The sequence below is a fragment of the Podarcis tiliguerta genome, assembly GCF_965153285.1.
Source record: "Podarcis tiliguerta genome assembly, chromosome: 4".
NCBI lineage: Eukaryota > Metazoa > Chordata > Lepidosauria > Squamata > Lacertidae > Podarcis > Podarcis tiliguerta.
This window is the reverse complement of record NC_139537.1, coordinates 5,904,625-5,931,339: the sequence shown is the minus strand read 5'-3', so window position 1 is coordinate 5,931,339 and position 26,715 is coordinate 5,904,625. Positions and strand designations below refer to the sequence as shown.

At 48.5% G+C, this 26,715-nt stretch overlaps 2 protein-coding genes and 1 long non-coding RNA gene across 3 annotated transcripts in view; 1 reads left to right on the top strand and 2 right to left on the bottom strand.

Moving 5' to 3' along the window:
- Positions 1 to 2,722: 2,722 nt before the first annotated feature.
- On the bottom strand, positions 2,723 to 23,270 carry LOC310675878. Its single transcript, XR_014510274.1, has 2 exons — positions 23,046 to 23,270; positions 2,723 to 3,219 (listed from the first exon to the last, which is right to left on the bottom strand). It is a non-coding gene; the product is annotated as an uncharacterized lncRNA (long non-coding RNA).
- On the bottom strand, positions 3,431 to 22,596 carry LOC310676836 (uncharacterized protein). The gene is made up of 6 exons (XM_083439013.1): positions 22,456 to 22,596; positions 19,857 to 20,062; positions 17,917 to 18,897; positions 12,411 to 12,707; positions 10,551 to 10,781; positions 3,431 to 5,044 (listed from the first exon to the last, which is right to left on the bottom strand). Exons 2-6 carry the CDS (start codon positions 20,055 to 20,057, stop codon positions 3,995 to 3,997), a joined length of 2,760 nt encoding a protein of 919 aa, XP_083295139.1. The 5' UTR covers positions 20,058 to 20,062; positions 22,456 to 22,596; the 3' UTR covers positions 3,431 to 3,994.
- A 694-nt stretch (positions 23,271 to 23,964) lies between the features above and the next one.
- XRRA1 (X-ray radiation resistance associated 1) overlaps positions 23,965 to 26,715 on the top strand; it is a 49,196-nt gene continuing 46,445 nt past the window's right edge. Inside the window, exon 1 of the mRNA XM_083436133.1 lies at positions 23,965 to 24,107. Within this exon, the coding sequence (XP_083292259.1) occupies positions 23,980 to 24,107 (128 nt within the window). The 5' untranslated portion in view covers positions 23,965 to 23,979. The remainder of the gene's footprint in view (positions 24,108 to 26,715) is intronic.

Below are 26,715 nucleotides of genomic sequence, written 5' to 3'. Positions count from 1 at the left end.
CAAGGCCAACTATCCAGACTGGTCCTACGTGGGCCAAAGAAAGAGGTTTAGTACAGGCTATCTCCCCTGATGTGCTAGATTTCCAGATACGGGAAGTAGTGTTGTTGTTTTTTAAGGAGATGAACTGCAACAGGAAGCGGGAGAGATCTGAGGTGGAGCATGGGCAGAGCATTTATCCGAAGTTATCGCCAGCACGTGTGCCAGGACTTCATACAGTGCCACACGGAGCCAGCGGCAGGAACAGCATGCAATACAAGATGTTGCTAGACTAAGTAGAATTGAGTAGATCACGCTATCCCCCCTTCTGCACCAAGGCCACAAACAAGAGGGACAGAACTCACAAGCCACAAGCCTTTCACCCACACGGCGCCAGCTAACCTGTAGGCCGGCACATGTGATCTGTAACTTTAAGAACTGGTGCTAGAGTTTGCTCTTCTTCATTCCTCCTCCATTCCCACCCTCTTTTCCTTGTGTGTCGTGCCTTTCAGAATGCAAGCCTGAAGACGGGATCTGTGTTAACTACAGATCTCCGTAAGCCACTCTGGGGGTCCAGACCATGAAGAGAATTATTTGTTAATGGTAATTAAAGAGTAATAGAGAAATTAAGAAATGCAGAATAAGTGAGAAAGAACGGGAAATCGTCAGAGGTGGTTAGACGGAAGTCTAAAATATTGTGTAAGATAAGAAGTTATGTTAAATGAATGTTGGAAATGATATGTAGAAAAACCCCAATAAAAATGTATATATATAAAAAATACTGTAGGTAAGTAAATGTAAATGTCAGTAAAATGATGGTGGTGGTGGTGGTGGTGATAATAATAATAATAATAATAATAATAATAATAATAATAATACTACTACAGTGATACCTTGGAAGTCGAAAGGAATCTGTTCCGGAAGTCCAGTTGACTTCCAAAACGTTCGGAAACCAAAGCACGGCTTCTGATTGGCTGCAGGAAGCTCCTACATCCAATTGGAAGCCACGTCGGACATTCTGGGTTCCAAAGAATGTCCGCAAACCGGAACACTCAATTCCAGGTTTGCAGGGTTCGGAAGCCAAAACGTTCAAGATCCAAGGTACGACTGTGATGCTGATGCTGATAATAATAATAATTAATAATAATATTATTATTTCCTGTTTTCTAGCACTGTTGCTCAAGACAAATCAGAAAGCCATGAAAGGCCACCATCTCGTTGCCACAGGAAAATGAACCTCTGGGCCCAAACTGAGCGACACCTTAGAATCATAGAATAGAATCCTAGAGTTGGAAGAGACCACAAGGGCCATCGAGTCCAACCCCCTGCCAAGCAGGAAACACCATCAGAGCCCTCCTGACATATGGTTGTCAAGCCTCTGCTGAAAGACCTCCAAAGAAGGAGACTCCACCACACTCCTTGGCAGCAAATTCCACTGTCAAACAGCTCTTACTGTCAGGAAGTTCTTCCTAATGTTTAGGTGGAATCTTCTTCCTTGTAGTTTGGATCCATTGCTCCGTGTCCGCTTCTCTGGAGCAGCAGAAAACAACCTTTCTCCCTCCTCTAGGTGACATCCTTTTATATATTTGAACATGGCTATCATATCACCCCTTAACCTCCTCTTCTCCAGGCTAAACATGCCCAGCAGGAGTCAGGGAACAGGATACTCAAATAACAAAAAAACACACATCTGGGAATGAGAGAGACTTATTTTAAACGCAGCTCCTTTCTTTAGAAGGCACGGAAATTTGTGTGTGAGACACAGAGCTGTTGTAGACGTTTTATGCATTCTTCCTAACAGGCTCAAGACATCTCTGTTTTGCACATTCGTGTGCTGGCTGTAATTTTGGTTTGTTTTGAAATGAGGCAACCACCCTCATTCATCGTCTCCCTGAACTACAGACTTGGGCTCCATTCTTTAGACATCCTCCCAATTTCTTCACTTTCTGCACCCTTCTTGGGCAGAAGTGAGGGGAAGTCTATAAACTCAGGGTTTCAGCATAGGTGCCCCCATGGTGCCCCCACTGCAAAGCTAACAGAAGATGCTGAAACTCCTGGCTTTGTCATTTGCCAGAACCCAGAAGTCCCTTCTCTATAATAAATAATAACAATAAATTTTTATTTATACCCCGGTTCAGAAAACCGGGCTCAGGGCGGCTAACAACAGATTTAAAACACTTAACAGATGCAACAAAAAACAGCATAAAATACAGTATAAAACGTGAATAACAATAAATTCAGAATTCAAAAATCAATTTAGGGGGGAAATCCATCCAATAAACATTAGATGGTCATCAGGGCTAGCTGGCTAAATTAGTCCTATTTGGGCCAGCGAGGAGACCGGAAGCTGTGGGACCCAGAGCGGGTAATCTTCATAAAAAGGGGAGAGGGAGGGAAGGAAGGGGAATAAAAAATCAGGCTAAGTTCAAATTGAAAGCCAGGTGGAATAGCTCTGCCTTACAGGCCCTGCGGAATGAAGTTAAATCTTGCAGGGCCCTGGTCTCCTGGGACAGAGCATTCCACCAGGTCGGAGCCATCACTGAGAAGGCCTTGGCCCTGGTGGAGGATAGTCTGACTTCCCTAGGGCCCAGGACCTCTAAACTATGATTATTCATGGACCTTAAGGTCCTCTGCGGGGCAGACAAGGAGGGACAATGATATGACCTGCCCTAGATCTCCTGTGTCTCTGGGCCTTTAACACCCCACAGAACCTGGAAGCTCAAGGGCTTATTATGGTTTTTTTAAATAAAAAAAACTATAACATATACATTTCTGCATATTTAGGAACCCCCCACAAGCACATTGGAACAAGCACTGCCTTGCTTTTAGGGTGACTCTGATCTTTTCCAAAATTACAGGCGTCCACATGCTTTCGCGCATGTGCAAGAGCTCAGGCAAAAATGAAGAGTGCCAGTTCCGGTGCCAAAAATCCCAGAGGGTATGGCATTGCCCATCCGTTTTTGAACTTTGAAAAGTTCCTCCTTTCGTGTACAGAAGTAGAAGGCAGCAAAGGCGGCAATGAGCCGATTCTGAACAATGCAGTTCTGTTTATATATCATTTTAGGCCCCAGGACATGGAAGGGTGAGACGTATCTTGTGACCAACAGGAGGCAGCCGTCAGCGATGGTGAAAAAGAGAGCCCTGAGGTAAAAATGAAAGAAAGAAATCACAACCACCTTGAATTGTAGACCGCCCCTTTCGATTTATCAATATAATTACGCAGAAGATGCAGTACAGTGGTACCTTGGTTCTCAAACGCCGAAAACCGGGAAGTAAGTTTTCTGGTTTTCAGACGTTTTTCAGAAGCCGAACATCTGATGCGGCTGTTGGCTATTGTTTCTGGGATGCCTGCACCAATCAGAAGCTGCACCTTGGTTTTCGAACATTTCGGAAGTCAAATGGACATCCGGAAAGGATTAAGTTTGGCGCTTTTGTTTTTGCTATTTGCTTTGCGTTTTTGTTTTTGAGGCTTTTTTGGTTAATTTGTTTTTGTGACTGTGTGGAACCCAGTTCAGCCACATTGATTGTGTGACTGTGGAAATGTATAAAAATCCCCCATCCAAACAATGACTATCATCATTGCAGGTAAGAATTTTTTTTTATATCATCTACAATACCATCTTATTTATTTTATACATTGATTACGGCTTTCATTTTATAGATCAATGGTCTCGTTAGATAGTAAAATTCATGTTAAATTGCTGTTTTAGGGGTTGTTTTCAAAAGTCTGGAACAGATTAATCTCTTTTGAATTACTTTCGCGCGCCTTGGTTTTGGAACGCTTTGGTTTTGGAACGGGCTTCTGGAACGGATTAAGTTTGAGAACCAAGGCACCACTGTAATTCTTTTTTTGTTTGGCTGCTTTCAAGGAGGCAGAAGCAAGGGCCTGTTTATCGTCACCCAAAAACGACGATCGTTTTCCAAAGCCTGCACCGTATAATACTATGGCGGAGACATAGGAGAGGCAAGCGAGGGCACCCACATTTTCTGTCCTGGGGTGCTAAACGTCCCTGAGCACCTATGCTTCCGAGGGAGAAGAGGGACCACAGCAGCTTTCCCTCACGTTCCTCAGGAGCTCGACACCCGTGAACAGTTGGAAGGCGATCTCTTCGCACTCGCAGGACACCCCACACTCAAACAGGCACCCAAACATCACCGACTCGCCCTCCTCGCACACGGCCAGGTCCGAATACCCGCTGGGCCCTTTGTTCAGGACCCACGGGGCTTTCCAGCACCCCTTCTCCAGCGGAGAGGTGTTGAGGTAGATGCCCAGATCCACTCGCTTGTGCCTTTTCGTGGGGTGGGAGAAGATCAGCCACGACCGGGCGCCCTTGAGGGGGGCCGAGGAAGGATCGAGACCCGACGACTTGGCCCCGTCTTTCTTCCGGCCCAGATCCAACGGCTCCAGCTGAGGCGAGAAGCTCACCACGCTGCCCTGGCAACCGTGGGGAGACTCACACAACTCCTCGCACAGGGAGGGGCTGACAAACTGGTGGCCGTTGTCGGTGCACAGCGCCCCGACCCGGTAGTTGTGGAGGCTGCGGGCGTTGCAGTAGAGGACCCGGCTGTCGTCCGGGCACGACAGCTCGGCCACCTGGCACTCGGAGGTCAGCAAGGCCTCGAGGAGCGGGCTGCGCGACCAGCTCTGCCCGCCGTCGTCGCTGTAGAAAGTGAGGCAGTGGGGCTTGATCCAGCACTCCAGAGGTTGCCCAAACAAGCGCTTGTGGATGTAATAAGCGTATGCCGGGATCACCAGGCGGCCGGAGCTGAGCTGGATGCCGTGGCCCGGGCCAACGGCAAATGTGGCCCAATTGGTCAGCTCTCCGCCAATGACCGCCTCGGTCAGGTCAGTCACCTGGCTCCAGGTGCGGCCGCCATCTTGGCTGGAGACATAGCAGAGCCTGGCGGCGTTCCTCCCCTGGCTGATCTGGTGCCGTTCCGTGATGTACTTCTGCACGCAGATGAAGAAGAGGAAAAGGGTGCCGCTCTTCCTCTCAAACACGGGGCAGGGGTTCATGGTGCGGTGGTTGGGCAGCACAGCTGTCTCCAGCGGTTCCTGAGGACCCCACTGAAATACAAAGCAGAGGATGAGTTAGATCACAGATAGTCAACCTTTTTATACCGTATTTTTCGCTCAATAACACGCACCCAACCATAACACGCGTGCAGTTTTTAGAGGAGGAAAACAAGAAAAAAATATTCTAAACGAAACAGTGGGTGTATGATTTTTGTGGTTCATGCTGTGGCCACAGACATGTAATCTGATGGTGAGTTTGGGGTAGCCCAATGCAAAAATCCTGAGGATCCATGTGGATCCATGTTTGTAACCACGTTTTTGCACCACTGCAGCCCCAGGAAACAGCGGGTGCGTGATTTTTTTGATGCAAACTGTAGCCATGGGCATGCTATGTGACGTGATGGTGAATTTGGGGTGACCCAGCGCAAAAATCCTGAGGATCCATGTGGATCTGTGCTTTGTAACCACGTTTTAAGTGGGGAGGGAAGGAAAAGCACTCAAGGGACAAGAAGCACGCGTGGAGCAGGCTCTGCTTCTCTCCCTCCTCCCCCCTTAGCGAGCTGAAAAACTTTGCTGGAGGGACAGAGCGCCTGCTTGCTTTAAAGGAGCCTAAAGCAAGCAAGCTCTGCTTCTCTCCCTCCTCCACCCCCCCCCCTTAGCGAGCTGAAAAGCAAAGTGGGAGGAGAGAGATACAGAGCGCCTGCTTGCTTTTTGCTTTAAAGGAGCCAACAGGACAGGAGTCGCTTACACGAGTGCTTTGCTCCTTTAAAGCAAGCAGGCTCTGCTTCTCTCCCTCCTCTCCCCCCCCCCTTAGTGAGCTGAAAATGCTGCTATACAAGAGAGCCTGTTTGCTTTAAAGGAGCCAACCAGCTCCTCTCCCCTCCCGCTTTGCTCCTTTAAAGAAGCAGGCACTCTGTCCCTCTCTCCTCCCCATTCAGCGGCTCTTCTCCCGCTGGAAACCACGGAGGAGGGAAGCATTCGCTCCGTAACACGCACAGACATTTCCCCTTACTTTCTAGGAGGAAAAAAACGTGTGTTATGGAGCGAAAACTACGGTACCTACCGCCCACTAATGCATCTTTCTTGATGGTGAAACTTCCTTACCGCCCACCAGTGCTCGATGGAAGAAGGATTCGGCCTGTGCCGTAGAACACCTTACTGCTCACCTAGAATCCTTCAACGGCCACTAGTGGGTGGTAGGGACTGTTGGAATTCCTGCTCCATGACTGCAGTCATGGGACTGTTGTCTTTCACATGACGGTGTATGTTTTGACTCCACAGAGTGGGAAGTGACGGAGACAGGATGTTTGTGTTACTGTGTTGCGTGAAGTGGGACTATTGTCCTTTGTTCTTTCTCTATCCGATGCTAGAGAGAGAGGGAGCCATGTTGCAGTGCTCTGTGTGTGTTAACAACAACAATATATTATTTACACCCTGCCGATCTGGCTGGGTTTCCCCAGCCACTCTGGGCGGCTTCCAACAAAACCCTAAAATACAATAACCTATTAAACATTCAAAGCTTCCCTAAACAGGGCTGCCTTCAGATGTCTTCTAAAAGTTTGGTAGTTGTTTTTCTCTTTGACATCTGGTGGGAGGGCGTTCCACAGGGCAGGCGCCACCACCGAGAAGGCCCTCTGCCTGGTTCCCTGTAGCTTGGCTTCTCACAGCGAGGGAACTGCCAGAAGGCCCTCAGAGCTGGACCTCAGTGTCCGGGCAGAACAATGGAGGTGGAGACGCTCCTTCAGGTATACAGGTAAATAAAGTAGATTAGCCAAAATGCTGAGTCTGTCATGTGCATGATGTGCAAACTCTGTGGATCCCTAAGTTTGCCGGTGTCTGTTGGCATCGTTCGCTGTGATGTTCAGGTTGAAGAAAGCTTTCGAAGCTCCCGAACGATCGACCAGGAGGGAGAGAACATGCCAGTTGGGCATGTGTCTCTGCCAGGGTCCTACTCGAGTGTGGGCTGAACTCCTGACAGAGACCAGGTTGACAACCTCCAAGTTAGAGAGTAAACCCAGATATTTCCCTCTCTTCGCTGCAGTGCAGTGGTTAGAGTATTGTACTAGGAACCAGGGAGGCCGGGGTTCAAATTCCCGCTCGGCCCAGGAGTGGACTTACCAAAATCACAAAAGAATCTATTTATGTATGCAACTACGGCTGCACGGACAGTATCAGCACAATATTGGAAAGAAGGTGTCCCAGCTAAAGAAGATTGGCAAGTTAAATTAATGGAATATTCTGAAATGTTTAGGGAAGTTTTTAATATTTAATGCTGTATTGTTTTTAACACTTGATTGGGAGCCGCCCAGAGTGGCTGGGGAAACTCAGCCAGATGGGCGGGGTATAAATAAATTATTATTATTATTAATATTATTATTATATAAATGGCAAAACTGACAATGAAATTAAGGGGAAGAGACGACAACAAATTCAAGGAAGAATGGAAGATGCTTATTGCATATACAGTGGTGCCTCGCAAGACGAAAAGAATCCGTTCCGTGAGTCTCTTCGTCTAGTGGTTTTTTCGTCTTGTGAAGCAAGCCCATTAGCGGATTAGCGCTATTAGCGGCTATTAGCGGCTATTAAAGGCTTAAGGGATTAGCGGATTAGCTGCTAAAAGGCTATTAGCAGTTTAGTGCCTTAGAAAAAGGGGTTGGGGAGCGAAAAAAAATCGCAGGAACTCGCAAGACATTTTCGTCTTACGAAGCAAGCCCATAGGAAATTTGTCCTGCGAAGCACCTCCAAAACGGAAAACCCTTTCGTCTAGCGGGTTTTCCGTCTTGCGAGGCATTCGTCTTGCGGGGCACCACTGTATACAGGAGCATAGTACACAGGTTAATACATTAGCAGGGTTTTTAAAGTACTTGTAATTTTACAATGAATGGATAATAGGTGATTTAAATATGTTCCAATATTTAACAATGGGTATCCTTGACTGAGGATAATCACACTTTTTGCTGAGGACACAAGTGGCCATCCCAGCGCTCGAAAAAGGCTTTGTGGTTTTTAATTTGGGAGTCAAGCGCCGTTGGAATGAGCACACCATCTATTTTCGTGTGGCTTTAAATAGAGGTTTAAATTCCACTCCCTTCTCGAACTCCCCGCAGGCTGTGTGTTCAAAGAGGGCAGCTCTACCCAACACTCAGACCTCAACCTATTCCTATATACTGTACTTTCGGGGCCGTCTTACCATAGGCAATAGGGGTGCGGGGCACCCGGGCGCTGGGCTCTCAGGGGCACCAGGCCGAGAGTCTGGGGCCCGAGAGTTGAGTCTGGGGAAGAGCCCGCCCCTCGGTGGAAGCGCCTGGGACTGGGCAACCTGGCGCTGCATATACTTAAGACAGCCCTGCGTACTTTTCCATCTATAAGACGCCCCCATGTATAAGACGCCACCTATTTTGGGGGACTCAAATGTTAGAAAATGGGGGAGATGGTACAGAGTTGTTGAGCTTTTTTGGGGGGGGGGATTTCCTAAGGTTGTTGAGGGGGGATTGCGTCACTAAATCCGCCTCCCGTCTGTCCCATCACCAGTGACCAGAATCTCCAGTGGCAGAGAGTTCCACAGGACTGGGGCATTTGACACTAAAAGCTCGGTTTATTGCTGCTGTCAAATGAGCCTCCCCGACTCGGGTAATGGCGAACAATGCTCCTGCAAATGATCCCAGTGATCGAGCTGAGATATCAGGGTTCTGGTGATCCCCGTGGTATCCTAGACTGAAATTATTCAGGGCTTTGTAAATTAATACAGTTGAGGAAAGTGAAAGTTCCCAGAAGGAGCAGAGAAGCATTTCGGTGGCTTGGATTTGGAGAGGACAGAGCTGAGAGGCCTTGCCTGGATATTGTCTTTTAAAAAACAATCTCAAACTTGATCCCTGGAAAATTGATGCAGGATTAGGAAATTTGCCCTTTTTCTTGTAGGAGTGCCTGCTTGCTTCCGCTATCATATACCGGGACTCAAACCCAAACCCCCAGGGTTACCAGGGCAAGTTCCCAGCAAGGCTTCAAGTTACTTATTGAGTCAGCGGCATAAATATACACAGAGTGGAACAGCTGTCAGTCGCTCAGCCTGACTGGCAAGCTGTTAACCCTATCTTTCCATTCCTTTTTTTAAAATGTGGGCAGAAGGCATATGGAACAGACTCTTCATAGCCACACGTGGAAGAATCTATGCCATATATCTGTTGCTCATGAAGTCAAGTAATCGGACAATTACTTGAATTACTTGGATCCGATTGTTGCAGCTTCAAGGCCAGTCAAATTTACCTGAATTTAGGTTTTGTCTAAATTTCCTTGTACAGTCGTTACCTTGGAAGTCGAACGGAATCCGTTACGGAAGTCCATTTGAATGCCAAAATGTGCGGAAAGCAAAACGCAGCTTCTGATCGGCTGCAGGAAGCTCCTGCAGCCAATCAGAAGCCGCACCGGACGGTCAGCTTCCGAAAACCATTCGAAAACCGGAACATTATTGGGTTTCGATTGTTTGGGAGCTGATTTGTTCGGGAGCCAAGGCATTCAAGATCCAAGGTATGACTGTCTGTTTGTAAATCATTATTAGCAAAGACTGTAGATTTTTTAATAATCTAGTTCCTTGGGTGCATATCATTATTATAAATACAGGGTTGTACACAATGGCATAATATAATTTGGGACAAAGCATTTTCTGAAAAGAATGGGGAATACAACAAAAGAGGTTTAAAGGCACTCTCAAGACAAATCTAAAAAAAAACAAACATGCAACATAAGCACAGAAAATTGGGAAACACTGGCCTGCAACCACTACAATCGGAGAACAGTCTTGACCAAAGGTGTCATGGGCTTTGAAGACACTCGAACTCAGGACGCAAGGGAGAAACGCGCTAAGAGGAAGGCACACTTGGCAAACCCTCACCGTGATCAACTCCCACCCGGAAACCTATGTCCCCACTGTGGAAGGATGTGTGGACCCAGAATTGGCCTCCACAGTAGGGTTACCAGACGTCCCAGTTTCCCGGGGACAGTCCCCGGATTTGCGAATAAGTCCCCGGACAAATTCCATCCCTGGAATGTCCCCGGATTTCATCTAATGGCCCCAGGAAACGCAGCAGCGGCAGTCTCAGCAGCCCGGAGGAGTTGGCTCTGGCTGGCTTCAGGAGCTGCTCAGAAGTCCCCAGATGATGGTGGTGCAGGGGCTCTCAGATGCAGCTTCCGGGCTGCCTCCACCTTCCCTGACCCCCACCCTAAGCTGTGAAGGGAGGCTTCACGCTGCCTATCATAGCTTGCGTGCAAGCAGGAGGGGGCAGGGATCTCTCAGTTAGGCAACGGGAAGCCTCCCTTCTCAGCTGGGGGTCTTGCTTCAGAGGGCATTTCCCCCCATTATACACAGTGCACAGAGCTTCATTAAATCCCCGCCTTCATTAAACAGCTTACCCAAGCTGCCTGCCCCCCTGCTGTCACGCTGGAGTTGGCAGGCCCATGAACTGCTGTGTGACGACAGCCTTACATTTATTGTATATAGTAAGAAAGTAGAGAAATGTGCAAGGAAGAATAGCAGCGCTACGCTTTCTGCTCCTGGCCTTACCTGAACGGACGTTCCTTCCTTCCGCCCTTGCCTCATCACCAGGAACTTAGCATCTTCGTCCCGGGGGGATGAGCGCTCCTCTGCAAATGCCAGGAAGATGGACTCGGAGGGCAGGTAAAGCAGCGCTGGGATGCGGTAGGTGAGGCCCCCTCGTTTTTTCTGGCTGAAAAGAGTTACCTTCCCAGAGCCAGACTGAGCCTCGGCCATGTTTTCTGGGCATGCAGAAATATTCTAGGAGACGGGGAAAGGAGAGAGAGCTTGAAAGCCAGAACTTATTTAGTTACATTTCCTTTTAGCGCACCTGCGCTTCTAGCAGAAGCAGAAACCTTCAGATCGGTCCGGTTGATTTGCTGACATAGCTTACATCAACAAAGGCTACTGTGCTTTGTATTGTGCCTGTGTGAACCTGCTACTTGTCTTCTTGCGATAAGCGTTTTAGCTCCTCTCTTCCCAAAGTGAAATACAGTGGTGCCTCGCAAGACGAAAAGAATCCGTTCCGTGAGTCTCTTCGTCTAGCAGTTTTTTCGTCTTGCGAAGCAATCCTATTAGCGGATTAGCGCTATTAGCGGTTTAGCAGCTATTAGCGGCTATTAAAGGCTTAAGGGATTAGCGGATTAGCTGCTAAAAGGCTATTAGCAGCTTAGTGCCTTAGATAAAGGGGGTGGGGAGCGGAAAAAAACCCCCAGGAATCGCAAGACATTTTCGTCTTGCGAAGCAAGCCCATAGAGAAATTCGTCCTGCGAAGCGCATTGAAAAACGGAAAACCCTTTCGTCTAGCGGGTTTTCCGTCTTGCGAGGCATTCGTCTTGCGGGGCACCACTGTACTTTCTCAGCAGTTTCTTAACAGTTTCTTAAAGCGATAGGCTGCTATAAGTTCCCTTTTCTCAGTCCCTCCCAGGAAGCCACATTATCACAATTTGGGTCCCCCTACAACTTGACTTAATTTAACAAAATAGTTTGGATTTTGAATAAATGTGCAATTCGTTGTTACTGTTTTGAATTTCACTGTGCCATTATTTCCTGTAGCGGGCCGTGCAAACTGCTATTCTGAATTATGCTTTTTACAGGGTACCAGGTACTGGGATGCAGCCCAAGCCAGAGAGTGGCTCCAAAAGATTTGGGAGCCGATGATCTAAACTATCGATCTTTCTTTGGAACAACCAGCCAGCTCCAAAGTTTAAAGCTACACTGTTTTGTGGAAGTAAGGAGGCTGGAGACTAGAGGTGAAAGACCACCCTCTTTCTGGAGAGTGAAGATGCAAAAAGTGAGGAGGGGGGCACATTTTACCCTTTGGGGAATAGACTTTAAAAAAACACACCTATTTGTTGATTTATTTTTAATATACACCCGCCCACTTCTAAGTAGTCTACATAATAATAATAATATTAAGTTTGTATTCATAGCAAACTTAATAATGCAAACACATTTGGCAATAACAAACGTTCCTTGAGAAACACAACTTACAAAGACTCGTAATCTAGTCTCTAGAAACTTGCTATAACATGAAACAATAATAGGATGCAAACTACTAATAATTATAAATAGCAGAATGTAGGCACCCTATATATAGAAAGGAGCAAACCAGTGATATTTTAGGGAGCAGGCTAGCAGGTGGGGTCCATCGCTTACATCATAGGAGCCTACACAACACAAAACAGTATTGCTGCATGTAGGTTTTATTTTATTTGTTTTTTAATCTTATATTTTGAAAATCTACATCCAGTTTTTTTCCCCTTTAATTTTTTTGGGGGGGCCCCCAAGAGAGTGGGGCCCTAAGCTATAGCTTGTTTAGCTTATACCTAAATCTGGCACTGATTGCATGCCCTGCGCTGCCCGCTTCCCCATCCATCCATCACTCACCACGCAGCGGATTCCTCGCAGTGCATAAAGACCCAGCATGGGGGGGGGGGTTGGGTTGGGGGTTTGGGAAGCGCGATCCGCAGGCGCAGAATCCGACCCTGCAAGCCGAGGAGAGAGAAAGAGAGACCAGGAGAGGCGCTTCCTCGCCGGCGCGCACAGCCCAGCTTTGGCAATATCTGAGCGCAACTTGCAACAAGAAATATAAATATAAATAAATGCTCGGCAGCTGCTTTCAAAGGCTGCCAGCCAGCCTCCTGGGATCCGGTTCCCCGCTTGGCCAATCAGGGGAAGGGATCTCTTTCAGAAGCCATAGATTTAGTCCGTGGTGAGATGCATGGCTCCAGCCTTGTAGAGGCTTTTTGCAAAAGCATCAGAAGGAAATTCAAAGTCAACCCGCAAGCTGGCGGCAGTGTGTCAGTCTACCCTTTTTCTTTCTCCCTATGCCCCATGCAGATGAGCAAGAGGCAACGTCAGAGTATGTTAAATGAGCCATTTATGAATTGTTAATGGATAAAAACAATTAATTGAGAGCTAACATTTTACCGAGAGACACAGCTTTCATCGAATTGTAAAGAAACCCAATGGTCCTTGATTGATTGATTGATTGATTGATTGAATTTATATAGTCCAGCCCCCTGCAATGAAGGAAAAGCTCAACACGTGGTCTCCCATCCCCTTTGAAACCAAGCCAGATTCTGCTTGTCTCTGCAGATGTGCTACAGTTTTATTGCTGATTCACTAGGGGGCTTGAATAATGGCGGGGGTGGGGAAAATATTTCTGTACAGCCATATAATAAAATACTAGTGTGGTGTAATAATACATAAAACACAATTTACCCAAAAAAGAAGAAGAAGACCATCGTTAAGGTGATGGGTTAAGCAAAGTACAAAATAAACACCTGCAAAGGTCTGTTAGCATTTAAAAAAAGAATTTGAAGAGAATGTCAAAACCAGGGGTGCCTGCAAAATCTCTTTCTTATACAGTGTGACTGGTGGCACTCTATTTTTTTTTTTAATCCATATGAAAATAGCTGTTTAAATCCCTATCCAGATTCATAGTTCAGTTAAAAATACAGACTGTATTCAATTCTCCTCCGTCCCTACTCAAGATGTCTGTCACCCCATTTGGTGAAGCAAGGTGGCCGTGTTAGATACTGTTTGTTTGAAATCTTGACGTTGGGCAGCTGAACAAGGCAATAAAACAAGGGATGCCCACAAAAATTGTAGCCTGCCTGTTCTTGCAGGCTTTGGGGTGGGGCACAAACCTCATGATGCTTTCCCCTCCTCCTGTCCCAGAGAAGAAACCAGTTTTTCTCCTAACCGGTAGCATGAAAAGGATTTTTAGATTCATCACATGGCGTTGGGCCATACAGTGGGCCATACAGTGTTGTTATGTACTGAGTTGAATAGGATCCAAACTGCAGCAGTCTGATTGGTCCTAGAACAATAGGATCCAAAACGCTGCAGTCTGATTGGTCCTAGAACAATAGGATTCAGAATGCAGCGGTCTGATTGGTCCTAGAACAATACAGCAGTATGATTGGTTGGCAGGAACCACCCAATCATTCTCCAGATAGAAGCGAATCCACAACCTGATTGGCTTACAGTAGAATTCCGGAATTAGCCAATCATGTGCAGCCCATTGTGTAAATAATGTATATAAAGCAGATACTTTGAGTGGACATTCATTCCTCCTCACCACTATGAGCTGAATAAAGAGCATGTAATCACTTTGCGACTCTGAGTATATTTCACGCGTGCTACAGTGTTTTATGTATGCAAAAACACCTCCAGAAAAAAAGAAGGAAGCGGAAAATGGAACTGACAGCAGATCATTTTATTTAAACACATTCCCTGTAGGTTATTGTTCGTTAACAGCTTCCGCTTTTGTTTCCCACATGCTCACAGTGCAATGTCCTGGGATTTGGCTGGTGTTGGTGCCAGAAACTTGGGCAATACAGCTGGACCAAGCAAAGGCATAGAGGTGGGCAACAGGGAATGTGCCACTGCTTTAGGAAAACAAGCCAACTTCATAAACAACGTTTAGAAGTTCGGTTGTTTCAGTAAACCACAGTTAAGGCCAACCACAGTTTCTCGAGGTTCAAACATAACACAGGAAACAATAGACAAATGGAATCTTCAACTTCCAATCTCCTCCTCATGGCTGGACCAGGGAGGGAAGAAGGTTGCTGAGAAGGCTTGTTCAAATTTGGCTGAGCTATAATTTTAGCACAATAAGACCTTACTGTGAAATGGACAAAGGCACCCAAGGAAAACAGCCCATGCTGACAGCACTGCTAGCTTAAAAAGCAAAGACAGCTCTTAGCTAGGGTCGCCATATTTCAAAAAAGTAGAAACCAGGACAGCACCGAAATTGGGTTTGTTTAAAAATAGCTCAGCAAAGTTGCTTGCAGCCCTATCTTAGCATCCTCTTTGAGGGAAGCCATGACAGTTAAAACTGGTATAAAACGGGTATACATTTGTAGCGTTTGACACATAATACATTCCCAGCCAAGCTGAGTTCACCCAACATAACAGAAGCACAACAAATTGCAGCAGATTGCAAGCATTTTCGCACAAGAGTTCAAAACTGAGTATAAAGATTTTGGCACAAAGGTTTGGCATAGGCTCCAACATTTAGTCCCATGCAGGACCAGAAGGCTCAGAGTTAAATCTCCGGTGTCCCCAGATGAGGCTGAGAGAGAGAACTTTGCCTCAAACGCTGAATAGCCACTGATATTCAGTTTCGAAAATAACCATCAACAACAACAATAATTTATTTATATACCCCGCCCATCTGGCTGGGTTTCTCCAGCCACTCTGGGCGGCTCCCAACAGAATATTAAAAACACGATAAAAGATCAAACATTAAAAGCTTCCCCAAACAGGGCTGCCTTCAGATGTCTTCTAAAAGTCGGATACTTGTTTATTTCCTTGACATCTGATGGGAGGGTGTTCCACAGGACGGGTGCCACCACCGAGAAGGCCCTCTGCCTGGTTCCCTGTAACCTCACTTCTCACAGGGAGGGAACCGCCAGAAGGCCCTCGGAGCTGGACTTCGGTGTCCGGGCTGGACGATGGGGGTGGAGACGCTCCTTCAGGCATACTGGGCCGAGGCTAACTAGGCCAATGGTCTGACTCTGTGCTGGTCCCGGGGGGGGGGGTTACCGTGCGGTGTGGTCTGAGTCCGGTCCTAGGTAGCGGGTATGGAGGCTGTCCGTCAAGGGTGAAGCGGGGTCAGGAACTCTGGAAGAGCAGGACAGGGTGCTGGCAGGAACAGGTTACCAACGATGTTGCTCCCGCAATCTGGGACTGGGCGGACTAGCTTTTATCTGCCCCGAGGCACAGGGCGGCCCCGGTCCACAGGTGACTCACCTCTCCTGGCCTGGAGGCGAGCACTCCTCCTGCGGGAACTTGGTTCCCTCCGCCTCTCTGCCCTGAGCCTCTGCAGCTCAGGAGAGGCAGGAGGGTTACCGGACCCAGAGGCAACCTCAGCTTCCCCTGACGGGGCTGAGAGTGGAGCACCTGCAGGCAATGGGTCCTCCATCACCTCAGGAGCCAGAGCAGACTCAGCTGGTGCCTGCACCTGAGGATCCGGCACAGGTGAGGACCCTTCAGGCGGATGCCCCAGCCCTGGCTCAGCTGGTTCTGGAGGCGGGGACTCCTGTGCAGGCTGGGATTCCTCAGGTTCAGCCTCTGAATCGGATTCCCAGGCCATCACAGACGCTGTGCACAAAGTACTATTCCGTTCTCGTCCCAGTCTTTCCAAGACCCGTGGGAGTCTCCTCAAGTCCTTGAAGAATGGCAGGGTGTGTAAAAAGATGGTCCAGGTATGAAATTGTCTGGTACCCAAAAGTTTTCCAGCTCTCTGTATATTAGGAGTGGGGAACCGCTTGAAGAATATGCCTACAGTGGTGCCCCGCAAGATGAATGTCTCGCAAGACGGAAAACCCGCAACACGAAAGGGTTTTCCGTTTGCAGAGGCGCTTTGCAGGACGAATTTCCCTATGGGCTTGCTTCGCAAGACGAAAAATGACGAAAAATTTTGAATTTTTTTTTTTTGCTCCAAAACCCCTTATTTTGAATCGCTAAGCTGCTAAAAGCATTTTAGCAGCAAAACCGCTAATGCCCCAAGCCTTAAAAAGCCGTTTTTAGCCCTTAAAATGTCAATAGCGCTAATAGCACTACTCCGCTAATGGGCTTGCTTCGCAAGACGAAAAAACCGCAAGACGAAAAGACCCGCGGAACGGATTCTTTTTGTCTTGCGAGGCACCACTGTATATAGTGTGTGTACACACACAGAGTATAAAAATATTGTTAAATAAAAATGAATTAAAAACCCCTCCTTTTGCAATGATGGAGAGGTGGTGCTCAAGGTGTCTGCATCAGCAGAGATCATATCACCGAAACCCAGACGTTCTTCTGATGAAGGAGCCTCAGGGCAATAGAGAATGCATCTGCCAAAATGTTAAGTGAATGAAACCACACCTTTCCACGCTAACTGTTGAATATGGAAGCACCAAGCATCTGAATGGAGCAGATGGTTTTCTGTACTCTTTCTAAGTTTGGAGGACCTGATTGTTGTTCACTAGAAACAGCGACCATTTCCGAAGACCTCAGTTTTGTAAGCCCATGACTTTACCAAGATGTGCAAAAGAGTAGAACGGCCTTCCCCAACCTCGGCCCTCCAGATGTTTTTGGCCTACAACTCCCATGATCCCTAGCTAGCAGGACCAGTGGTCAGGGATGATGGGAACTGTAGTCTCAACACATCTGGAGGGCCGCGGTTGAGGAAGCCTGGAGTACTGTCCTTGGGTGATAAGGATGGTGTCCAACGCACTTGTTCCTTTAGTGTAATAAATAATAATAATGATAATGATAATGATAATGATAATAATATATTATTTATACCCCAACCATCTGGCTGGCTTTCCCCAGCCACTCTGGCAGGCTCCCAACAGAACACTAAAAACAGAATAAAATTTCAAACATTAAAAACATGGAACAGGTGTGTTGGACGCTGCTCAAGTTTTGCTCAAACTTTGGGAGAGAGGGAGGTGGAGGGAGGGGGAGAGAGGGAGGGGGAGAGGGAGGGAGGGGGAGAGGGAGGGGGAGGGAGGGGGAGGGAGGGGGAGAGGAGAGGAGGGGAGAGGGAGAGGGAGGGAGGGAGGGAGAGAGAGGGAGGGGGAGAGGGAGGGGGAGAGGGAGGGAGGGAGAGGGAGGGGGAGAGGGAGGGGAGGGAGGGGGAGAGGAGGGGAGAGGGAGAGGGAGGGAGGGAGGGGGAGAGGGAGAGGGAGGGAGGGAGGGGGAGAGGGAGGGAGGGAGGGGGAGAGAGAGGGAGGGAGGGAGAGAGAGAGAGGGAGGGGAGAGGGAGGGGAGAGGAGGGGAGGGGGAGGGAGGGGGAGAGAGAGGGAGGGAAGGGGAGAGGGAGGGGGAGAGAAGGGGAGAGGGAGGGAGACGGAGGGGAGGGGGAGAGAGGGAGAGGGAGAGATGTGTCGCAACATCACCCTTCCCTCACGTTCCTCAAAAGCTCGTCACTGGTGAAGAGCTGGAACGCGATTTCTTCAATGGGATGGTGCACCCCACACTCAAACAAGCATCCAAACACCAGTGTGTTCCCCCCTTCCTGGCACACAGCCAGGTCCGAGTAGCTACTGGGACCTTTGTACAGCACCCAGGGAGGGCGCCAAGAGTCTTTTTCCAACGGGGACTTGTTCAGGTAGATGCCCAAATCGAGGCGCTTGTGGCAGTTTGTGGGGTGAGAGTACACCAGCCAGGACTTTGTGCCGCCGAGCGAGGCCGAAGAGAAGCGAGAGCTGCCCTCCGGCTGAGGGAAGAAGCTCACCACGCTGCCCTGGCACCCATTGGGCGGCTCGCACAAGTCCTCGGACAGGTACCCTTCCTCAAAATGTTCTCCACCATCTGTGCTGAAAGCTTCGGCCCGGAACCTGTCTGGGCTGCGGGCATTGCAGTACAGCACTTGGCTATCGTCCCGGCGGGTCAGCTCCGCAACTTGGCACTCGGATGTGTTCACGTGCATCAGGAGCTGTCCTCGGGCCCAACTCTGCCCGCCGTCATCACTGTAGAACGCGAAGGCATGAGGTCTGGTCCAGCAGTTGAGCGCATGCCCGAAACATCGCCTGTGGATGTAATAGGCGTAAGCCGGGATCACCAGGCGCCCGGAACTCAGCTGCAGGCCGTGACCAGGCCCAACCGCAAAGGTGGCCCAGTTCTTCAAATGTTTGCCAATCACCTGCTCCGTCAAGTTGGTCGTCTGGCTCCAGGTGCGGCCGCCATCTTGGCTGACGACGTAGCAGAGCCGAGCGGCGTTCCTCCCTGTGAAGATCTGGTGCCGTTCCGTCACGTGGGTCTCCACGCAGATGAAGAACAGGAAAATTCGTCCGCTCTTCCTCTCAAGCACGGGGCAAGGGTTCATGGTGCGATGGTTGGGCAACGTGGCTTCCATCAGAGACGTCTGAGGACCCCACTAGAAAGGAAGAAAGATGGAGTAGTTAGCCGGTGGTTCTCTCGCTAGAGCCGGGTGATGTATCCATATACCACCCAAAACCGGTCTGAAGTCTATATCGTGATATCGGTTTAATAGTTTTTGTCCTGACAATATATCACAAATCATGATGTGTGTTAGGGCTGGGTGGAAACCCTCAACAACCGGTTTCCAGTTCATATCCTGATTTTGGTTTCATAATTTTTGACCTGGCAATATATTGCAAATCATGATGTGTGAGGGTGTTTAGCGGCAGTGGGGAGTTCCTGGAGGCAGGGGAAACAGAATCCATTTTCATGACACAGGTATGTGAGCTGGCAAAGTGCCGTACTATTTAAGCAAGAGGTGTTTACCAATGAAGCCATTCTGGAATTTTCTGGAATTCTGAAACTGACCACAGTTCAAATGATTATTGGTACTAATATTGGTACTAATATTATTTCTATACATTTATTCATTTGTTCTCTGTTAAATTTGCCACTTAAAACATTAATAAAAAAGAATATGAGTTTAAAACAAACATCATTGCCAGGTCAACTAACATTTCAGATTGAAAGGAGTCAGATAAGCTGTCCACAACGATTTCAAGACACTTCCTTGGGTGGTCAGTTCCAAGCCAATCCTCTTTCCTTGCAATACATTTGTTCCTGGAACCCAACTCAAACGTTACACAGAATGACAAATCAGGAAAAGCACAGTTATATTTCCTGCACCTGGTGTTACCTGGAACACCTTGTCACCAGGAACTTCACAGAGCACCATTAAACAGCTCACCTGGGCCACCTGCCACCCTGTTTTCACACTGGAGTTGGTTTGGCCACATATTGGTGGCCACAGGAACGGCTGCGTGATGACAGCCTTACATTTTATGTATATAGGAAGAAAGAAGAGGATTATGGAATGAAATATAGCTCGGTTACGCTTTCTGCTCTTGGTGTTACCTGAACGGACATTCCTTCCTTTTGCCCTCGTTTCATCACCAGGAACTTGGCATTTTCGTCTCTGGGCGTTGAGCGCTCCTCAGCAAATGCCAGGAAAGTAGACTCAGAGGGCAGGTAGAGCAGAGCTGGGATGCGGTAGGTGAGACCTTTTGGGTCTTCCTGATGGAAAAGAACCGTCTTCCCTGAACCAACTTGGGCCATGTTTCCTGAGTGTGGTAGAAAAAGAGAGGTCAGAGGAACGGACAGTTTCACCAATGGAGAGATGTAGAAAGTGGAGTCCCCAAGAATCGGTATTGGGACTGCTGCTTTTTAATTTGTTCATAATTGATCTAGAGAAAGGAGTGAGCAGTGAGGTGGCCATGTTTGCTGATGATGCTAAATCAACGGTGCTAAACCAAAAAGAGATTGTGAAGAGCTCCAATAGGACCTCTCCACGCGTCGTGAATGGGCGGTAAAATTGCAAACGCAATTCAATGCAAACAAGTGTAAAGCGATGCATGTTGGGGCAAAAAAATTAAGAATCTTATTTCGACATATGCTCCCATGATGTCTGAACTAGTGGTAGGTGTAGGTAAAGGACCCCTGGGCGGTTAAGTCCAGTCAAAGTCAACTATGGGGTTGCGGCTCTCATCTCACTTTCAGGCCAAGGGAGCCGGTGTTTGTCCACAGACAGCTTTCCAGGTCATGTGGCCAGCAGGACTAAACCACTTCTGGCATCACGGGACACCGTGACGGAAGCCAGAGCTCACGGAAACGCCGTTTACCGTTGTGCCACAGCGGTACCTATTTATCTACTTGCGCTGGTGTGCTTTTGAACCACTAGGTTGGCAGGATTAAGAGTGTTAATTAAAAACACTTTTTTTGCCCCAAAATGCATCGCTTTGCGCTTGTGTGCATTGAATTGCGTGTAAATCTTAAGTGTAAATCACCGCAGGGTAGTTGTCAACTTAATAAATTAACTGTGGCCATAAAGGAAAGTTAATTCCTCACGCAACACATAGTTCTAGGGAACTCCCTTCTGTAGCAAGTCAGTGATGGCCACAAACTTGGATGGCCAAGTATTAGACAAATTTAAGAATGGCTTCTGTCCACAACAGCAAATGCTGTGTCTCCATGATCCGAAGCAGGAGGGATGGAGTATTCTTGTGTTCGAATCCTACTTGCGAGTTTCCTGAAGGCATCTGGTTGAGAAACTGGAGAACATGATTCTGGACCGGATAGATCATCGGCCAGCAGGCTCTTTTTAGGTTCTCGCGTAATTAAAACCAGTCTGGCTTGTCCCTGACACATACATTCCCCCGACGTTATTCCCTTCATGTGGCGACATCTTTTTCTCTGCAACTCCCTGGCTCTTGACGTTAGTCAGATACCCTCACTAACCTCCTTCTAAGCGCCTGAAAAAAACCTTTTGGTTTTGGCAGGCCCATCTAGACACCTGTCTTGCTGACTTTTCTCTTTGTTCTCAATGAATCCTTCGTGGGCATTTGCTTGCAACTGGGTTTGTGGGTTTTAGCTGGATCATTTCACATGCCCTGCATGGAGAATTCTTGTTTCGATCAAAGGGTTTGTTGGGTTGTTTTGTTTTGTTTTTAGATAAATGAACAATGCATCTCCCCAATAAATTAAGTACCCCAAGCTGTTTGCCCCAGGAGGTATTTCCGGATCCGGCCCCTGGGCCTTGGTTTGCCTACCCATGGTTTAATGGGACTGTTTGCAAAACACACGGAAAGGGGGAAGAAGAATCTATTGCAGCTTAATGGACTACATAGGAAGTGCCGCAAAGAAGGCTCTGGGATTTGGAGAAGGGAGCCCTGCTGTTACTCTGTGCTAGAGGAATGCTGCAAAGCATCTCAGATTTGAGGATATGCAGAGGGGAAATCATTTCCTGCTGAAGATGCTGAAGAGGTATATTCTCTAAATGGGATTTTGACTGGGGTTCTTTATCCCCCTAGTTTTACGGACTGGGCACGCCTTTCTTTTTGCTCTGAAACCATCCGACTCTAGAATGCTATGATTATCTCTAATTGCCCCTCGGGCAGAAAGGAGTATTCAGGGTAGGTTATGTTAGGACATTCTCTTTGAGAGAGAGAAATAATTAAATAAACCACCAGCCCCACCAGCGTGGGTTATGGACACGTGGGCCTGTGCTGTGAAAAGCTAGAGTCTTAAACGCACAAATCCAGCCTCTGTACCTAAATAAATCAACAAAGGTCTTGGCATCCTGATAGCAGCTTCACAGCACGGTCTCCCCCCCCCCCCCCCCAGGAATAAAGAAATAATTGTGGGTCTGCACCCCTGCAGTCTGCCTCCCTCCCTTCTAACTCTTCCTCCGGCTCCGCGCATCTTTCTTTCTATCTCTCTCTCTCCCTCTCCACCCACCTCGCCTGCAAAATGCAGTTTTAAAAGCGAGCCCTGGAACGACCCCCTCACACGCTTGGGATGCTGTTGTTGTGAGCGGGTGCTGGGGGGAGAGATAGTTCATTTCTTCGCATAAAGGGTGAGAATAATGGGGGAATAATTCGGGGGTAGCCGCCCAATTCGGTTGTCCTACCCCCCCCCCCCCGCCGCCATCCCCTCCATCCTCATCTCCATCACTCACCAGGCAGCAAGCTCCTCCGAGATCAGGGGGAGAGGGAGCGCTTCGTGGGCAGGATCAACCCCACAAGTGATGGCAGGGAGGGAGCTGAGCCTCTCCAGCCCAAAAACCAGGGCAGGAGGAGTTTATTCTTCTTCTACCCGCCTCCTCTCTGCAGCACCTGCCGAGCCCCGGTCGTTGCGTCAGGAATTGAGCAAAGCAGGTGTGTGGATTGCGAGGATGGAAAGAGGCAGAGGCGACAAGAACTAATGCAGAGCTGTCAACTTTTCCCTTTTCTTGCGAGGAATCCTATTCGGAATAAGGGAATTTCCCTTAAAAAGGGGAAAACGTTGACCGGTATGAACTACAGTGGTAGTAAAAGTTGCAGGGATGGATGATAGGTAAAATGAACCATGGAAAGAGAAGAAGGGAAATTATTGTTTATTATATGTTTATTTGATATGTAAGTACCCTTGTTTTCCGCCTTCTTGATGTGTCCTGGGAGAGTAAAAGTAAAATGACAGCACACGTTTTTCTGTTCATCCTGCTAGCAATTTAGGTTACTTAAAATAGTTCTTCCAGTTATCTGCAAACTTTCCCCATTACAATGGTACCTTGGTTCTCAGATGCCTTGGTACTCAAATGCCGAAAACCCGGAAGTAAGTGTTCCGGTTTCCAAACGTTTTTCAGAAGCTGAACGCCCGATGCGGCTGTTGGCTATTGTTTCCAGGGTGCCTGCACCAATCAGAAGCTGCGCTTTGGTTTTCGAACATTTCGGAAGTCAATTGGAGGTATGTTCTGTAACAGCTGCAGGACAGGGCAGCAGGTGAGAGGTATAATCAGAAGCAGTGGCGTAGCGTGGGGGGTGCAGGGGGGCTGGCCGCACCGGGCGCAACATCTGGGGGGGGGCGCTCGCACTCGCAGCTCTCTGCCCCTATCTGGCTCACTCACTCTCTCTCACTGCAGTGCTGGCTGTGCAAATCCGATCCGAGCCGCCGGGTCGCCGCCCACTGTGGAGGGGAGGGTGCCAGGCGGGCGGTGCGGTGCGGAGAGAGAGCGAGGGACTATCTGGGGGAGGGACAATGCAGTGGGGGGCGCAAATTACTTGCCTTGCCCCGGGTGCTGACAACCCACGCAACGCCACTGATCAGAACAATCATAATAATCTAGAAACCGGTTTGGCTGGAATCATGAAACTCTGCCTCACTAACAGATAAGCATTATTACTTATGCTTCACCCATCTGGCCAGGCCTCCCCAGCTGCTCTGGGCAGCTTCCAACAGGTTATTAAAAACACAATAAAAGATCAAACATTGAAAACTTCCCTAAACAGGGCAGTTTGTGGAATCTGTAGATCAGGGAAAACCAATGTGGTGCGTTCTGGTTGTTGTTAGGCTACGATTCTCATCACCTCCAACCACAGGATATGCTAGCTGGGGGGTGATGGGAGTTGTAGTTCAGCAGCATCATGCAGGCTCCACATCTCTTCCTTTCTCTGTCAAAGTCTTACACTGCACCCTCCTCTCCCCTTTTGCCTTTTCTTGACTGATGTGGCACAGCCAAAGTCACTGTATGTTTCCCTTGGCAGTGAGAGCTCCCCCAGGTTCCCGGCTCTGGAAGTCTTGCTATCGCCTCTCCCACGCCAACGTCTTGGTCAGCCTCGCCAACCTCCGCAGGTAAGAAAGACCTCCTGTGCTTACTATAATAATTTAATAATAATTTATTCCTTATACCCTGCCCATCTGGCTGGGTTTCCCCAGCCACTCTGGGCACCTCCCAATAGAATATTAAAAGCACGATAAAACATCAAACATTAAAACCATCCCTAAACAGGGCTGCCTTCAGATGCCTTCTAAAAGTCAGATAGTTGTCTATTTCCTTGACATCTGACGGGAGGGCGTTCCACAGGGCGGGCGCCACCACCAAGATGGCCCTCTGCCTCAGTGGCGTAGCGTGGGGGGGGAGGGGGGGCCCGGCCGCACCGGGCGCAACATCTGGGGGGGGGGGCGCTCGCACTCGCAGCTCTCTGCCCCTATCTGGCTCACTCACTCTCTCTCACTGCAGTGCTGGCTGTGCGAATCCGATCAGAGCCGCCGGGTCGCCGCCCACTGTGGAGGGGAGGGTGCCAGGCGTGCGGTGCGGTGCGGAGAGAGAGCGAGGGACTATCTGGGGGAGGGACAGTGCAGCGGGGGGGGGGGAGGTGGCGCAAATTACTTGCCTTGCCCCGGGTTAGGGGGCGCAAATTACTTGCCTTGCCCCGGGTGCTGACAACCCACACTACGCCACTGCTCTGCCTGGTTCCCTGTAACCTCGCTTCTCGCAGTGAGGGAACTGCCAGAAGGCCCTTGGAGCTGGACCTCAGTGTCTGGGCTGAACGATGGGGGTGGAGACGCTCCTTCAGGTCTACCTACGAGACCAACTCTCCTGATATGCCCCACGGAGGACCTTAAGGTCCACAAATGACAACACTTTGGACGTCCTAAGTTGCAAGGTGGTTAGATTGGTCTCAACTAGGGCCAGGGGCTTTTCAGTACTGGCCCCGACTTGGTGGAACGTTCTGTCTTGAGAGACCAGGGCTCTGCGGGACTTGACATCTTTCTGCAGGGCCTGCAAGACAGAGCTGTTCCGCCTGGCCTTTGGTTTGGACTCAGTCTGACCCTTATGTTTCCCTCCCCTTATGGTTTTGATCTATGGGCTATTAAAATGAGGCTGCATTTTAAATTGTATTTTAACCTGTATTTTAAATTGTTTTTTCCCCTCCCCCCCATTATGTTTTTATTGTAATTGTACTGGTGTTAGCCGCCCTGAGCCTGGCTCTGGCCAGGGAGGGCGGGGTATAAATAAAAATGTATTATTATTATTATTACTGGACTGAGGCCGTTTAGGGCTTTCAAGGTCAGCACCAATACTTTGAATTGTGCTCGAAAACATACTGGGAGCCAGTGAAGATCCTTTAGGACCAGTGTTATATGGTCTTGGCGGCCGCTCCCAGTCACCAGTCTAGCTGCCGCATGGTGAAGGCATGCAATTCTCAGCAGCTATCCATGAGCAGAGACACCCACATGCGCAATTTCAACCAGCCTGCCTTGAAATGTGTTCGGTTCAAACTGTTCAGGCGAAATGCGCATAAAATCATCCTGCATTGCAGGGTGTTAGACTAGATGCCCCTTGACGCCCCTTCCAACTCTACAATTCTCTGATTCCGTAAGATGTGATCGTACCGTATTTGCTATCACATTGTTGTTTTTTTATTCCCGTTACCAAATTGTTCTCGAGATCGATTTTGAGATGTATCGCTGTTTTTGTAGGTGTAAGTCACTTTGATTTTTTTGTGGGCGGAAAGGTGGCTTGCAAATAAGATGATGGTGCTTCTTTAATTACCGTATTTTTCGCTCCATAAGACGCAAGGGGAAATGTCTGAGCGTCTTATGGAGCGAATGCGTGGTCCCTGGAGCCTGGAGATCGTGCTTTTTTTTTTTTTTTTTAGGAATGTGGGTGTTGAAACAAAGCTGCTGATTGTTTGCGGATCGGGGAGAGAGATAAGGAATGCTAGAGATAAAGGAGGCTGCCTGGGAGGGGGGAGGTAAAGATAGCGAACTTGCAAGGAGAGGAGAGGAGAGGAGAGGAGAGGAGACAGGAAGATTAAAGCAATGAGGAGAGAAATTAGAAGAAAAGGAGCAAAAAACTGCTCCAGCTAAGGAAAAGACACTGAGGGAAACAAGAGGGAAGGGGGTGTTGAAACAAAGCCACTGAGCAGCTGATCGGCAAGGGATCGGGAGGGAGATAAGGGACTCTAGAGATAAAGGAGGCTGCCTGGGAAGGGGAAGGAAAAAGCACAGGGATCCTCAGGATTTTTGCATTGGGTCACCCCAAATTCACCACCAGGTCACATAGCATGTCCATGGCTACAGCCTGCACCAAAAAAATCACGCATCCACTGTTGCGTGGGGCCGCAATGGCCCAAAAACGTGGTTACAATGCACGGATCCACATGGATTCTCAGGATTTTTGCATTGGGCTACCCCAAACTCACCATCAAATCACATATCATGTCTGTGGCCACAGCTTGAACCACAAAAATCATACAGCTATTGTTTCATTCAGAATTTTTTTCTTCTTGTTTTCCTCCTCTATAAACTAGGTGCGTCTCATGCAGCGAAAAATACAGTATTTACCAGAAGGCTGCAGATTGAAAGCATTGGTTGGGAGAAGAGATGGAACATGTGGCGGAACATGGAGTAGGTCCTTGACTCAGTAGAAGGCAGCTTCTCAACTAAAATTAAT